Source organism: Gadus chalcogrammus, chromosome 3 (assembly GCF_026213295.1).
Source record: "Gadus chalcogrammus isolate NIFS_2021 chromosome 3, NIFS_Gcha_1.0, whole genome shotgun sequence".
In the NCBI taxonomy this organism is placed as follows: domain Eukaryota; kingdom Metazoa; phylum Chordata; class Actinopteri; order Gadiformes; family Gadidae; genus Gadus; species Gadus chalcogrammus.
In genome coordinates this window covers 6,591,534-6,607,747 of record NC_079414.1, presented here as the reverse complement: position 1 = coordinate 6,607,747, position 16,214 = coordinate 6,591,534, and the positions used below count along the sequence as shown (strand labels likewise).

Genomic DNA, 16,214 nt, shown 5'->3' with positions numbered 1-16,214 from the left:
CGCAATCAACAATCCCTTTCTCCTCCATGTCACAGTTCATGTACTTCAGGGAGTCAAAGCAAAAGTTCCTTTCCCCCAATTCCTTCTCCACCATGGCTGAGATAACCCCCACTACGAGTCTTGTTGTGGAAATACCAGAGACGTCAGAAAACCTGATGTGTTATACTCCATAACACCAACAGCAGAAGTTATCCAAATAACAAGGAAGTTTACAACAGTCGTAGCTCATTGTCTCATTGGCGGGCCAAATTCTCTGGGCAGGAAAAGCAGAGCTAGGTAACATTTCCCCGTATGACGACATACATTGGAAAAATTCAAGATCGGCGTGTCTGAGCTTTGTTTTTTCAAAGGCAGAGCAGGATACCTAGTGCTCGTTTTACACCTAATGTCATTTCTAGCTATTGGGGGGCCATAGTCAGGCTAGGGGAACTCATATTAATGTTAGAAATAAAGTGACATTTTCATGCCATGGGATCTTTAAGTAACATTGAACTTGCTGCTTGCTTTACTTGCTTTCTGAAATGGATGCTTTGCAATTAAGTTAATTATTTTTTGCACTTTCAGGGCTACTCCTTGTCATACATGTAGGACAGTGTTTGCACCTTAAATATTCCAAGAACACGTTATTACAACCTCTCTGCCTCATGGAGACCACAAATGTATAGAGGCCCGCCTATATCATCTGTGTTGACCGCCGAAGCCTCAGGGCCTCGTGTGTAAGAGGTTCACAGTTAAACCCTTATTTTTCTGGGTGTATGTGATGAGAGCCTTCGATGAGACATGTTGGTTCATAAGCTGTATCCTCAAGGACCTGCTGGCCCATAATGCTTTGCATGAAACGGTTTTATTTGCAAGACAACAGTTTTGACATTCATGTTGTATCTTTAGTTTTCAATGATAATGAAAGTACGTGAACCAAGAGTCCTTTCCTCATGTTCAATGTTCAATTTTCAAGTATATGAACTATACGTTACCTGGTTCCTGGTTGATGTTTAATCTCTACTGCTCGCTGTTCCCTGAGCAACATAGAGGTCTTCATCTTAAAGAAACACAGTCATTTTAAGGCCACAAAACCACCAAAGGGAGACAGTTGCTGCTTCTACGGAAGACAATATGTAGCGTACGTGGTCTCAAGACACAGTAGATGACAGTTAACAGAGATATATATGCTGCCTTTCCTTCTGCAGGGGAGGTAGACGACCAAGGATGAGAGGAGGGAGTGGAGAAGAACAGAGGATGGACACAGGATGACCAGCAGCATCCAGCACAATGCACAGTCTGCAGAAGAAGGACCAGGGTCTTTAGCACATGGGGACTGTGTATCATTGCTGTTAAATTGTAATATCAAAATCAAAATTGTATTTACTTTTAAGACTTTGCAGAAAGCCCATGATTCAGACCAATATTAAAGTTAATGCTTTGTTTTATCACCATTGTCTATTTTTTTTGTCATCTTGCTATGATTCCTTAACACAGGGTGTCCGCGGAGGTCTTAAAAGTCTTAAAAAGTCTTAAATTCATTTTTCTAAATTTAAGGCCTTAAAAAGTCTTAAATTCGTCAAAAATGTCATATGCTGGTCTTAAATTTATAACTCGGAGGTCTTAAATTTGTCGGGGCAGGGTTATTTAATTTTTTATTTTTCTCGCGGGACTTTTCGGGAAGGAGATGTACGAGGGGCTACTTTCTTGCTAGCTGCATATAAACGGATGTCTGCGCGCTTGCTAGCTAGTCTGCAACAATGGATAAATGCAAGTTCAACGTCAGTTGGCTGGAAGACGTCCGTTTCCGAGGTTGGCTAGCGTCCGTTGCCAACCCAGAACAGGCCAGATGCATTCCGTGGAAAAGTAGCCTACATTCAAGCTCGGCACCATGGGGATTAAGGCTGTCGTCAGCCATATGCAGAGCCAAAAACATAAAACCTCTGCCAGGAGCCAAACACAGACCCCAGCCATTTCTACGTTTTGCATCTCTGCCCCGGCGCCACCGCCGCAGACGGTCCGCGCTGCTAGCACTGACCTGAGGGTAGCATTTGGTGTGACACCAACACTGAAAGCGAGGTGTTGTGGATTCTAAACACAGTGGTCAAGCACCAGTCCTACAACTCGAATGAGGGGATAGGAGATCTCTTCGGTTTGATGTTCCCTGACTCTCAAATCGCGAGCACCTTTACTGCTGGAAGGGACAAAACGGCGTATATAACTCGCTTCGGACCAGCGCCTTTCATCCGAAACGAGTGAATCTGCAGCGTCAACAAGGCTGATTTTATTTTGATATTTGAGACGTTGAACCACGCCACTAAAAGCAAGCAACTTGACGTGCACGTCCGATATTGGGTCGGAGATCGAGTGCATTCCCGGTACTTGGGCTCGCAATTCATGGGGCCCCGCATATATGGGGGTAAAAGGGATGAAGATACATAATATTTTTTAGACAATATGCAGAATCTTTTCACTTACGAATTAACACGGTCTGCTATTTTTGCCAGCACGCCACCCTAGCCATATTATGGGCAACCATGTTCCCCTTGGCTGTGATTTGAACTTTGAATTCCTCGTAGGAGTTCATAATATACATTGCTCGCCTTGGATGAAATACACCGCTCTTGCGCGATTTATTTTGCATAAGGGTGAGTCAAATGACGCGAGTAATGCCCCTTTTATGTGAACGCGCATTGAACCTAAAGCGGAAAACCTGGTTCAACTAATTGAATCTAAAGTGAGCGTCGTGGTACCATTTAACTGTGATTGCGAGTTGCGGCTCTGTCGAGCCAGGTTTTCCCAAGAAAGCCTGGGTATGTTCAACGAGGTTCGTGGAATACCCCCCAGGTCTTACTGAAGGCATTTATTTAATGGTGAAAATATTATTAATCAGTGGCGTAAATATCGACGGTGCAACCGGTGCAGCTGCCCGGGGGCCCAGACACTGTCACCCCCCTCTCAACAACTTACAACTTGGGTGCACCATAAATACGTGCTGGTGCACCCAAATTAAAAATGTTGGCGCACCAGTGCACCCACGGAAAAAGTTAGTCTGGAGCCCTGGAGTATCACTTTATGTTCAATAAACAGACAGATAGTAAACTTGAATGAGTCTCATTGAGTGACACACATGCTATGCTTGGGTTGTAATACAGCGGGATCCCCCCCACCATCGCGGGTTTAAGGTCTTAAATTTCATTCGAGGTGGTATTAAAAAGGTCTTAAAAAGTCTTAAATTTGACTTGCTGAAACCTGCAGATACCCTGCTTAACATAATAGCAGGCTCACGCTGTCTCCTCCCCTGTCCAACACGGTTCTGCCCTGAGGCCCGTTCTGCTCAACCTATAGTTCTACTGCTGTCAGTCAACAGCCAGCATGGGTCACCTTCCCACCGCTACGCTGATGTGACTGGGCATGGTCAATGACGGATTACTGCATGGGCAAAGTGGGCACATGTCCAGGGCCCTGGCCAATGGGGGGGCCCTTAAGATATATAGATATATGTACTTTTTTTTTTTTTTATTAAAACAATTTCAAATGGCCAAGAGAAAAGGATTTCAATGTTTTTGATTTGCAAAATAAATACATCACATTTTGGAAAAAGAAAATGGTCTGCATAGCGTAAACGAAAGAATGAAAAAAACACCGTCCATCTCAACATTGTTTAACTCGTTAATTCGTTAAAGGAAGTCATTAGCGTACTTTTAAAGTCATGATATTAACCTGACAGATTCCATGTTTTGCCGTTAAGACGAGCGGCTGGCACTATGCATGCCCGCAGCCGCGGGGTTGGTTATCTCTCTCTCTCTCTCTCTCTCCTGGCTGCGTGCCGCATCATAATGTGTGTGATTGAAGATTGCATGAGTTATAATATGCGACCAAATTTGCTGTGCTAGTGCGTGTATTTGCATGTAGGTAGGGGCAGGGACGGCTGGTATAAATGGCTTAACAGGGCTAAGCCCTCCCTACCTTTTGCAGTAGAAATGAAAAAATATTATTAAAAACCTTAGAACATATTGTTTTAAATTTTGGTAGAACCTAAAGCAGCAACAGCAACAAAAAGTGACAGAAAAACCCAGGATATATGATATATCTTGGTAGGGGTCCATGGCTGGTTTGTGTCCAGGGCCCGTGGTCAAATTAATCCGTCCTTGGGCATGGTCCTGCTAAACACCAGGAAACGTGTCTCTGATAGTGTTTGAAACTGGTTTCAAACCTATTTAACTGGGACTGATTTGATATAAATTTAGGGTTGTTACCTAGACAGGCCACCGTGTGGCACTGTTTTACAGCGATTTGCATGATGCCCCTTGTGCGCCAACGTTGTTTTAAGTTCGTGCCTTACGGGCGCCATCTTGTTTCAGTGTTTACTCGTCTTTGCTGAATACAAGGTGAGTGGTGTCTTAGTTGTGATAACTAGTTATCACAAGTAAGTTAAATTGTCCATGAATTCCTGTTTCCAATCAAGCATAGCAGGTGTTGGATTGCTCGTTGCAACCGAGAATCTTCCTTTGAATAGATTTGGTGGCCATTTTTGACACTGTCCAGTTGTCTTACATCCAGGGTTTAAGTGCAGTTGACCGCATAGGGAGGAGAAGTTAATAAAATATAGCCCAGACATGACTTTTAATTCACAGTAACTGTTACGGCATGAGGTTGGGGGATCCCAAACGCACGACACAGACGAGGGTTGAAGCAGTTTAAATGTTTATTCAATGGAAATTAGCTGAGGCTGGTTGATGCAGGAGGCCAGCCGGGTCGGTGTAGGAACCAGGAAGGCGGTGGAGGAACAGCACCATGTTAGTGGTCTGGACAGGGGCAGAGGGTTAGAAGATGATAATCATGAATACAGGAACAAAGATACATACGAAGGAACGCTTCTAACGTATATAGGTTACCTGGCGATGAATGCTTGAGAAGCCGGAGTATATAAACAGGAAGTGTTGATTAAGATGAGCATCAGGTGTGTCTGGTCAGAGAATGTCTAATAGGAAGATAATTGGCACTCTCTGGTAACTTCCGGATCCTGAACTGGTGCGGTAACTCATCTCTGTCCATGCGAGGGCGCTCGCGGGCGAGTTGAGAATGAATGGGAGTCTATGGGGTTTCACCCTCAGAATCGACTTATCTCAGGGTGTCAATTTTTGTCAAGTAATAATAAAATTGCATTAAAAAGGGGCTAAGATATTACACTCGGCTGAATATTGCATTTTTTAAGTTCACTTTTCTGTTCTAAAAGACTGTTCCAAAAATCTGATGACGTCACATATTTTCATACTGCCAGACGTCCTGCTTTACGGCAAGTTCTGAGTCACTTTGGCCCTTCCGCACATAAAATATATATAACATATATTATATATATATATACATATAATATACAACAATTTACTTTGACGGAAAGTTCTCCTTACGATAATTTTTCTGATTCTGCTTTAGCTTCAGAAGCCAACAAGCGGGGTCTCTGGTCGTAATCAGTCGCAAGTCAAAGTCAAAGTGTGTTTATTGTTGCACGTACCAAATTGCTTCAGCACAGCAAAATTCTTACGACTTGGCAAGGCATCATTCATCTACGCAGTAGACGTCATTCACATATAACAAAAATAACATAAAACTCTATAACACTATGGCAATAAAACATATAAAATGTAACATTAACATACAACAATTTAAAAAACAACATATATCTCTGTAGCACTATGACAATTATAACAATATAACATATAACATTAACATTCAACAATTAGAGTACAGTAGAAGGGCTAGCAGCAGTTTAAGTGTGAATAGAGAATAAGTTAAAAAGAAATGTTAAGGATAAGTTAAAAGTTTTTAAAATTGTGCAAATATATCTATGAAGTGAATTGTATGAGTGGGGGAGCAGGGAGTAGGTGGAGGTGGCAACTGTTCAGAGGTTCAGTGTTTCTGATTCAGAAGCCTTACAGCCAGGGGGAAAAAGCTACTTGTGAGTCTGGTAGTCCGTGTTCGGATGCTCCGGTAGCGTCTACCAGACGGCAGCAATGAGAACAGTCCATAGCCTGGGTGGCTGTTGTCCTTTAGAATCTTTTTTGCTGTCCTCAGGCATCTACTGTTGTAGATGCCTTGCACGGAGGGGAGATGGCTGCCGGTGATACGCTCCGCTGTCTTCACCACCCTCTGCAGGGCCTTGCGGTCGGCAGCGGAGCAGCTACCATACCAGGCAGTGATGCAGCCTGAGAGGATGCTCTCAATGGTGCATCTGTAAAAGTTTGTTAAAGTTTTTGAAGACATGCCAAACTTCTTGAGTTCTCCTCAAGAAGTATAGCCGCTTCTGTGCAGTTTTGACTGCTGAGCCTGCCTGCATGGACCAGGTTAGGTCATCCTTGATGTACACACCGAGGAATTTGAAGTTGGAGACTCTCTCCACTTCAGCTCCCTCGATGTGTATGGGGTCTGCAGCTTCCTGAAATCCACGATCATTTCCTTGGTTTTGCAAACGTTGAGAGACAGGTTGTTGTCTCGGCACCATTCTGCCAAGACCCTTACCTCATCTCTATAGGCGGTCTCATCGTTGAGACCCAGGATGGTAGTGTCGTCTGCAAACTTCAGGATGATGTTGGAACTGTGTGTTGCCACACAGTCATGCGTGTACAGGGAGTACAGGAGGGGACTGAGTACGCAGCCCTGGGGGCCCCGGTACTCAGGGTCAGTGAGGAGGAGGTGTGGTTGCCCATTCTCACCACCTGGGGTCTGCTCGTCAGGAAGTCCAGGATCCAGTTGCACAGGGGTGTTTTAAGACCCAGGGCCCCTGAGCTTCGGGACGAGCTTGGCAGGCACAATAGTGTTGAATGCTGAGCTGTAGTCCACAAACAGCATCCTCACATATGTGTTGCTCTTTTCCAGGTGGGAGAGGGTGGCGTGTGTAGCTAGGGCAATGGCATCGTCTGTTGATCGGTTTGGACGGTATGCAAACTGAAAGGGGTCCAGGGTGTTGGGAAGGGTAGAGCAGATGTGGGTTCTGACCAGCCGCTCAAAGCACTTCATAATTGTGGAGGTCAGTGCTACAGGGCGGTAGTCATTCAAGCAGGTTACTGATGTTTTCTTTGGTATGGGGATGATGTGGCCTGCTTGAAGCAGGTGGGGACTTCAGACAGATGCAGTGATAAGTTGAATATGGAGGTGAATACCTCCGCAAGCTGGTCAGCGCACCCCCTGAGGACGCGGCCTGGGACTCCATCGGGCCCCGATGACTTCCGGGGGTTTCACCCTTGGAGCTCTCGCCTCACGTCAGCCACGGTCAGGGACAGAGTGTAGTCGTCCTGGCCTCGGCCAGTCTTGCTGAAGGAAGGGGGTTGGTTGCCTCAAACCTTCACGTAAAAGGTGTTGAGGTCGTCAGGGAGAGAGGCGGCAGGCTGATCATCACTGCTATTTCTCCTTTATAGCCAGTGATGTGTCGCAGGCCACCCCACAGGCGTCGGGGTCAGAGCTGCGGTAGGTGGACTCCAGCTTGTCCCTGTATTCTCTCTTTGCATCTCTGATGGCGTCCGCAGGTCACATCTGGACTCCCAAAGCCTCCTGGTCACCAGAGTTAAAGGCAGAGGACCGTGCTTTGAGCTTAGCACGGGACATTACCATTTACCAGGGCTTTTGGTTTAGGAAGGTCTTAACACTGACCCTAGGTACGACATCATCAATGCATTTGGAGATGTATAGGAGACAGAGTCTGTGTATTCATTGATGTCCCCATCAGCTGCAACAAAGAACATCTGCCAGTCTGTTGTGTCAAAGCAGTCCTGCAGAGTGCTAATGGCTTCAGCACTCCAGCGTTGAACTGCCCTAGAAACCGGTTTTTCCTGTTTTAGGCGCTGTCTGTAGGTAGGGATAAGCATAATGGAGGTGGTGATCCGATTTTCCGAAAGCGGGGCGGGGGAGGGGTTTGTAACACTTTCAAATCTGTGAGTAGCAATGGTCAAGAATCTGATCACCCCGGGTAGGAAAGTTTATGTGTTGATAGTACTTCGGTAAAACTTTCTTCATATTGGTCCTATTGAATTCTCCAACAACAATAGAAACCGCCTCAGGGTGAGCATCCTCAAGTCCATTAATTACTCCGTAAAGTTCCTCTAACGCGCACGTTTTGTCCGCCTGCGGTGGAATGCATACTGCTGTGACAATAACGGAGCTGAATTCCCGTGGGAGGTAGAAGGGGCGAACTTTAATCGATAACAGCTCCAGGTCTGGTGAGCAGTGTGCTGAAAGTGCAGCAACATCCGAGCCCCAGCGAGAGTTAACCATCAAGCATACCCCTCCTCCCCTTCTTTACCTGACTCGGAAGTCCTGTCCTGCCGGTAGATGGAGAAGCCGGTCGGAGTGACGGCAGAGTCAGGCACCATAGGATCCAGCCAGGTCTCGGTAAACGCCAGTACACAACAGTTTGCAATGTCCCGCTGGAAGTCAATCCGTGTGTGTAGCTCGTTCAGTTTATTGTCCAAAGATTGCACATTCGCTAGTAGAATGCTTGGAAGCGGTGGGTTGCAGTATCTCGTCCGAGATCTGCACAGGATGCCGGCTCGCTTGCCTCTCTTCTTTCTCTTCCGTCGGCGTATTGGTAGGCATACCGGCGGTAAGACAAAGGAGTCACAGCAAGCACTCCGGTAAGTTGAGAAAAACTCTGTTATAAGTGACGAACGAATTTCCAAAAGTGCCAGTCGATCATACTGAATGAGCGACAGTGCAGTACGTACAAAAAAACTAACAATAAAAACAATTATAAACATAAAGCTGCGTAGTGCATGCGGAGCCATTGTCAGTGCGACCATCCTCTCGGCGCACCACATACGTCCGTCACTGACCAATCGTGGGCAATCGTGGGCAATCGTAAGGCCAACAATGGCCCAACCTGTAAGAAATTGAAAGGACAATTCGAATTTCAAAATATAATCTATATTGAACTTCAATCTACAATCAAATCTGCGATGTTTCAACGTCAAGCAGCTGAAAGAGATACATTTAGCCATCTAGCTCCATAGAGCCCCATTCAATCTGCACTCGCCCGCGATCACCCCCAGTGGAATTCTAATGGAACTGCAACCAAGTTCGATACAATGGGGCTCAATAGAGAGTGCCAAGGCTCTCTTGAATGGGCTCTGTTCTGGTTACGGTGGAGAAGGAGGAGTCAGGAGAAGCTGAAGTCTGCTGGCTCCGCCCATAAATTGAAACCAAAAAACAGACAAACCACACAAAGTGATTCTCGCTTCCGCTGGGATCCACGGCAGACCCTATATTTTGTTTCCTTCCAACTGTCCCCCAAACCATAACAAAGCATGGATCTGCCCTAGGGCAAGCCCAGACATAAACAAATAAAAATAAATAAAAAACAGAAGCATTGCTTTTGGAGTCAAAGAAAGCTAAAAAATAATAATAATGAAGGATGAATATTGTCCTACATATTAATGGGAAGAGGCAGACAATATGGTCTGTCTGTTTTGGAAAACTAAATGCACCAGTTGAGTATACTGTTCTGTGTTGCATTAAAAAATAACTTGAGATGTGAAATATTGTGTGAAATCTGGAGTAAAGTAACCCTTCGAGCAGTGTCCTGAGTGTAGAGCATGCCTTCCAGCAGTGTCCTGAGTGTGGAGCAACCCTTCCAGCAGTGTCCTGAGTGTAGAGCAACCCTTCCAGCCCTGTCCACAGTGTAGAGTAACCCTTCCAGCCCTGTCCACAGTGCAGAGTAGGCCTTCCAGCCCTGTCCACAGTGCAGAGTAGCTCTTCCAGCAGGGTCCTGAGTGAGATGATAACCATGGGTCCCTGAGTAAGAACGACATCTATTACCTATGGATCAACATTGTCCATTTCTTTAATCCAATAAAAAACAACGACAATCACTACATCCAGGTGAAAGCTGCGCCCCAGACCTGCTCCTTGGCTGAGGGCGCGCTCGCATGCGCCACCTTCGCCCCCAACGCTGGGATCCTCAGTGGGAACCCTATCACAGCAAATTAATATCCCAAATACTTTTATTCAATGATCATGGAAGAAACCTTCAAAAGTGACACAGAGTGGGGATGCCTCCTCCAAGGGATGGTTAGGAGTGCAATGGGTGCCATTATTGTCACACCTAACAGTATTATAAGCAAACATTTTAGGTACAATTAAAAAATGCTAAATGAGCAAGCTGATAGCAGGATCCCATCTTTCTCAGCAGCTTTTCGCTTTTCCCCTTTCTAAATCAAATGTAGGGTTAGGGTGGTGTGACGGTCCTAATCTGGATTACAGAGATCACTGTGGCCTGGCTCATGTCACTTTGATATATGATTTGTGGGTCTAACTCTGCAGATATAACCATTGATTAAAATATCATTCATAAGAATTAATCAACATCCAAATTAATTATTCTGGAATAAAGTATTTAATTGTATTCACTTCAAAATATTCAAGCATTAATGTATGTCTTGGTGGACATTTTTAGAGTTCATCTAAACCTCTTTAAATGGTTGTGGTTATTGTGTAGGCACAGCACAGCCGTCAAAACCGGAAGTCAGAAGTCAGCTCTGTATTGAGCGCAGTGGACTCTGCTACATGATGTGTTCAGGTTAATCTGGGAAGTTCTATTTTTACACTATAATGTAGGCTACAATATAAGGTTGTACATTATGTGATGTTTTGGGATTCTTTTCTTATCCATTATATTATGTTGCTTCTTGTATATTCTACTCATAGCCACCAGATGTCATCTTTAGACTGTAAAATACAGATCTCATCAAGTCCTTCATAAAAACCTTTCTTAACAAGCCGTCTCTTTGGCATACTGAATGAAATTGTACTTGTCCTTGAGTGTATTTAAACTGTATTGGTAAGGTATATAAAGGATGGGAAAGTATGCTTGAAATATTATTCTTTTTTTTATCATCACTACAACATTCTTGCCTGTATTTGTTTACCTTTAATGGAAATGATCATACAATTATGTATATTGATGGCATTAAATGTGAAATATGAAACCACAGAAAATAACATCAGCAAACACAAAGTTACCACACCTTAGTTGATTTATTTAGTTCTTAAACATTAGTTCAGCCAACTTTTGCCATGTTGGCAACAGGATATAAACACCATATAAGGAGTGGTGCATTGCATTGACATCATCATTTACCCTAAAAAAGAAAGGAGGAATAAACGAATGAACAAAAGAGAGAACGAGAAGGAATGAAGAGGAACCAGGCTTCGCTGCGCGTGGCTCGGGGACCTGCACCGACTCGTAGTGGAAGTAGTTATCCTCAAGGAAGACATCACCGAATCTATTGCACCACCCTCAAATCCTACCTCTACTCTCCCGTACCTCTCGCTCTCTCTTCCCGGCCCTCTGTTTCCATCACTTGTATTATCGTTTCCTGATCGCAACTAGTTCTGCTCCATAGGCCCGGCAGGCTAGGCTCCAGGTCCCAGTTCCGAGAGTCTTCCAGCGAGGCTGCCACAGCTCTCCAGCACTTATGTAAGCTTCATTCCTGTGATGTGTGAACACACCCGAGTGTACAAAGGAGACGACGGGAATCATACACAAAATCGTACAATACAATAAGTACAAACATTATGAAAATGAAGAAATTCTCGTCATATTATTATTTTTTATACAAAATGTTAAGGGGTGCTTCCACAACCAAGAGTTAGTTGTACTCTCCTCTTAAATATTTTCATGTTTGAAATTTGCACTGGATATGTATCATAAATGTGTGATTGTTTTTTGAGACGGCTCCATGGTAGTGGAGGACAGCAGGGACATTGGAGAACACGGAGGACTGATGCACAACAATAACAAATGCAAACAAACAAACAAACAAGTCAGCGATTCACAAATCAAACAGAAGATATTATAGTGTCTTACTCACAATACCCCCCCATGCACTACACAATAAACTTGATTTTTCATATGTTACATATATGCTACATTCTCTTATTTCTTATTTAACTGATATAAAGGCAAACATCTTAATGCAAAGTATAAGCTGCTCTGCTTTACTTCATAATTAAATTAGTGTTATAGGTTGAAATCTGACGATTTAAACAGTATGACTTAGCTCATTGCAAACATAAATGTAGCTGATAAACTCGGTTTACGTAAACTCTTAATTTCTCTGATAGCAAGAATAGCAATTTTCAACTTTTGTTTTATATCAACAATCACAATGTATATATATATACATCACCAGAACTAAAGCAAGCTTAATTTTAACATTCTGATCTTTCAAATGTTTTGTATTGCACACACATTATTACACATAAAAATACAGAACTAATTTTTGGGAGAGGATACAGTAGTAGAATTTAAACATCTCTATATATCATATTTAAAATGCATACCAAAACATCTTAAAAAAAACAACAAAAGATAAATAGAATTAATATGCTCATTTGACAATGTCCAAATATGGTGTGTGTGACCACCAATCAGTGGTTTGAAGGATGTCCATTAACAAAATGCAGTAAAACGTATTAATACTCTTGTCCTGTGCGATGTCCTTATTGAGGGCTTGGGTTCTGATAATGGTCAGAGGTTTGCTAGTTGACTGACCCCTGCAAAGATTTTCTGATGGGATTTTTTATTTATTTACCAAATCTTCACATGCCATTATCTGCAAAAGACAAAAAAATAGGTTAGAGGCACACACAAATCAGAAAGCTCTAACTGCTGCTATCGCTAACTGCTACTAGCGCTATCACTCCCGGGCAACACATGCGCTGCCTGTTCCAGGGACATGGTGACGATGAAGATGATGATGATGACCATAATGTGGGCGCTTGCCTTTACTGGGACGGCACGCTGGGGGCGCCGGAGCGGTGGAAGTGTATGTTCTGCCACTTGGCGTCACGGCGGTGCCAGACGCGGGTCTCCTCGGACTGCATGGTGCGGGGCATGCCGCTGCCGTCCATGTACTGGGTCAGGCGGATGTAGGCGATGCAGGCCGCGTTCTCACCGATCAGGTGCACGTGGGGGTTCAGCAGGATGGTGTGCACCGGCTTGTTGCCTTTAGACAGAGCTGGGGGCAGGGGGGGGGGGATTTACATTTACGTAACTACTATACACTTAAAATACCGGAAAAAATCGGAAGTGATGGCGAGATTAGTTTTTTATTCTTCTCAGTCGCATACCCATTGTGTGTAGATCCCATTACAAGTATTGTATGTATCTATGAAGGCCTACCATCTCAGAGTGAAGTACTAGTTCAAGTTAAAGGAAAAATCCAGTGTAAAATGGATCTGGGATATGTTTAGTATGATAACGAGTTGGGATGTTCGTTTGGGAGCAAAAAGGCGCATTCTTAAGTTGGCTATTTTTTGCCAATTCTACGAAAACTGTCATGGTCTGTCTGTTTCCTTGTCTTGTTTTGGTGTGTTTCCTGTTTTACTTTGGTATCCGTCTTGTTTCTCCCCATGTCAGGTTTCCTTCCTGTGTGATTACTGCTCCCTCCCCTAATGTGTTTCCGCTGTTACTCGTTGCGTGCCCTGTGTGTGTTTGGTATTTAAGCCCTTGTCGTTCCTTTGTTCCTTGTCGGATCATTTTAGTTTGTGGTGAGTTGTGTCCTGTGTGTTCCCTGTGAACACCCCTGTTCCTTACCTTTTGAGTTAATAAATTATCCTTTTACCCGAACTGTCTGCGAACAAGGAAGTGTTTGAAAATAGATTAACGGCGATATTTTTTTTATCGCGCGATAAAAGTATCGCGTTAACGCAGGCGTTAACGCCGATATGCTTAGGAGCATGATTGTGCCCTGTGTTCCCTGTGTTACCCGCGTCACCCGTGTCACCCCTGTTCCTTACCTTTTGAGTTATAAATTATCCTTTTACCCGAACTGTCTGCGATTGGGTCCTACCTGCCTGCCTGCCACCCGCTAACCGTGACAAAAACGCTATAAACTTGGAACGATGGGGTCATGTGTTATGGTCAAAACTAAATCGTTGACCGTTGATGCCATCTTGTTTTTAAGACTCGATAAGTAGGTTGGCGAACACAGAGCTTGCGTATTGTTGACGGGTGGCACAATCTCTGTTTTCGCCAATCTACTTATCGAGTCTTAAAAACAAGATGGCGTTGACGGGTAAACTACTGATGGTATTGTGTGTATAAAATGTCCTTTTTAATAAAAATCTGTACACTTAAAAAGTTATCAATGCTTTTGTTTTATATGTTAAGACCCTTATTATACTACCAAAGAAGTGTTGGGCTACTTTTAGCATTCTAAGTGGTTTAAAATAGCGATTTAGTTTTTATCATTACACATGGCCCCATCGTTCCAAGTTTATAGTGTTTTGGTAGAATCTGCCTTTTTGCTTCCAAACGAACATCCCAACTCGTTATCATATTAAACATATCCCAGATCCATTTTGCACTGGATTTGTCCTTTAAATTGGGTAATATGATTTTTAGAATAAAACATATTGATCATGTTAACCTCAGTAGAAATTGGCCCTGCAAAATCCGTCTGTGTGTGTGGGGATGTATTTGCATTAGAGGTGGGCATAGATATTTTTTTTTAATCTAGATTAATTTTTGAATTAATCTAGATTAAAATGGCAAAAAAATGGCAAAAATAATTGACAGCTGAACATTGGGAAGGCCCATGCAAGTGAATAGAGCAGTCTACAGCATTGAGAATTTAATTAATGAGAATGAGAATTTAATTAATATAATTTATATTGGAGTTAATTTGCTAGAAATGTACTTACAATGTTTAGTCAGTTAATCATTTACATATTTATGTTACACAATTATTACTTACATATTTAAGTGTTTACATATTGAACACAGTCAGGATATTCTGTTGAATCTGCCTCTCTGATTCCCTCACGTTTACCTCAGTCTAAATTCTAGCTTCTGATTGGTTAGTTCAGTCACGTGATGGGTCCGAACAAGGAAGTGTTTGAAAATAGATTAACAGCGATTTTTTTTTTATCGCGTTAACGCCGATAACGGCCCACCACTAATTTGTATATTTATTTCAATCAGAGCACTTACATTTAAAGTGCATTTGTATTTGGCAGTATGGTTCTATTATATCATCCGAGCAGCCAGGCCCAAATGGGCGGGGAGCACATCAAATAAACCCCTATTGAAGGACAGAACCACCAGCAACATGGTATTTACATCAAGTGAATTGGTTTATATAGCCCTTAAATCCCAGTTCCAAAGGGATTGTGTGACACCCTCTTACCCTAGCACCCAAAGGGCAATGAGGCAACCTCCCTCATGTCAGGGAAACACTTTGGCAATGAACACAGAAGGAGGCCTCCCTCCTCCAGAGATGCTTCGGAGCATGATTGGTGCCTTAATAGTTAGCAGGTAATGGTTGCCTAACATGAAAGTGGTTGAAGTAAAAATGGCATGGTATTACCGATGGCAATTTCCCTGCAAAAATGTTAATGGTTGTACGTCAATAAATAGGGGATCACGGACACATAGTTTTCCCTACTTGACCCGATTAATAAACAAAATATATTATTATCAATCATCTTGCAATTTCCCGGGGGGATGTTAGCTGTGTGCCTCAATCAGATGTCGAGTGATTAAGGTGAGATGAAGTAGTTTTCACTGCGTTATTAATGGCAGGACCAAGGACGTTTTACCATTGCAACCACTCCTTATAACTTCAGTGTTCTCCTGGGATAGTCCATAATGAAGAATGAAGAAATGACCTTGCATTGGACCAGTAAAAACCTGAATATAAAATTAGACGTGTGAAGGCAAGCCTTTGGCTGCTTTTAATAACATGCCTTTATTACTCTTGTTAAGCAAATATATATTGATCTGATATTGATTCCTACTTAAGACTTCTATGTAAGATTTGAGACTTGTAAAGTGAGTCAGAAGAAAACAGTAGAAGAGAGCAAGATTCAGAAACTTGTAATGTCCCCTCCCTCTCTACGTTTATCCGCTAACTGTTGCATTGCACTCAGTTTTGATTGACAGGCTAGATAGATTCCCCAAACAAATCAGGGAAGAGACTGCATTTTACTAATAGCTGAAATATGGCCATTTCTAACAATACCTCAACAGTTGTATTCCTTATTGATGTCACCCATCTATTTATGTTAGAAATGAACTTATTTAACCTATTTTTGTGTCTGTGTATTTCAGTAGAAATGGGGTGAATTAGCCAACTCACCGTTGTCAAAGTAAAAGCGGTGGAAGTCATGTCCTTCCACAAGGTTGCCCAGGGCTTCAGGCTCAAAGGAAGTGAGCCCAGGGTCACAGATCTTCCTACAAA

The 16,214-nt window shown here is 43.2% G+C and overlaps 1 protein-coding gene across 3 annotated transcripts in view; it reads right to left on the bottom strand.

Annotated features, from left to right (window-relative positions):
* Positions 1-10,994: 10,994 nt before the first annotated feature.
* The window catches only part of LOC130379074 (calcium/calmodulin-dependent protein kinase type II delta 2 chain), a 42,034-nt gene continuing 36,814 nt past the window's right edge, over positions 10,995-16,214 (bottom strand). For all 3 annotated transcript variants that reach the window (XM_056585665.1, XM_056585663.1, XM_056585664.1), the window contains 3 exons: positions 16,113-16,207; positions 12,755-12,989; positions 10,995-12,584 (listed from right to left, as the gene is read on the bottom strand). In XM_056585665.1, the coding sequence (XP_056441640.1) occupies positions 12,757-12,989; positions 16,113-16,207 (328 nt within the window). In that variant the 3' untranslated portion in view covers positions 10,995-12,584; positions 12,755-12,756. The remainder of the gene's footprint in view (positions 12,585-12,754; positions 12,990-16,112; positions 16,208-16,214) is intronic.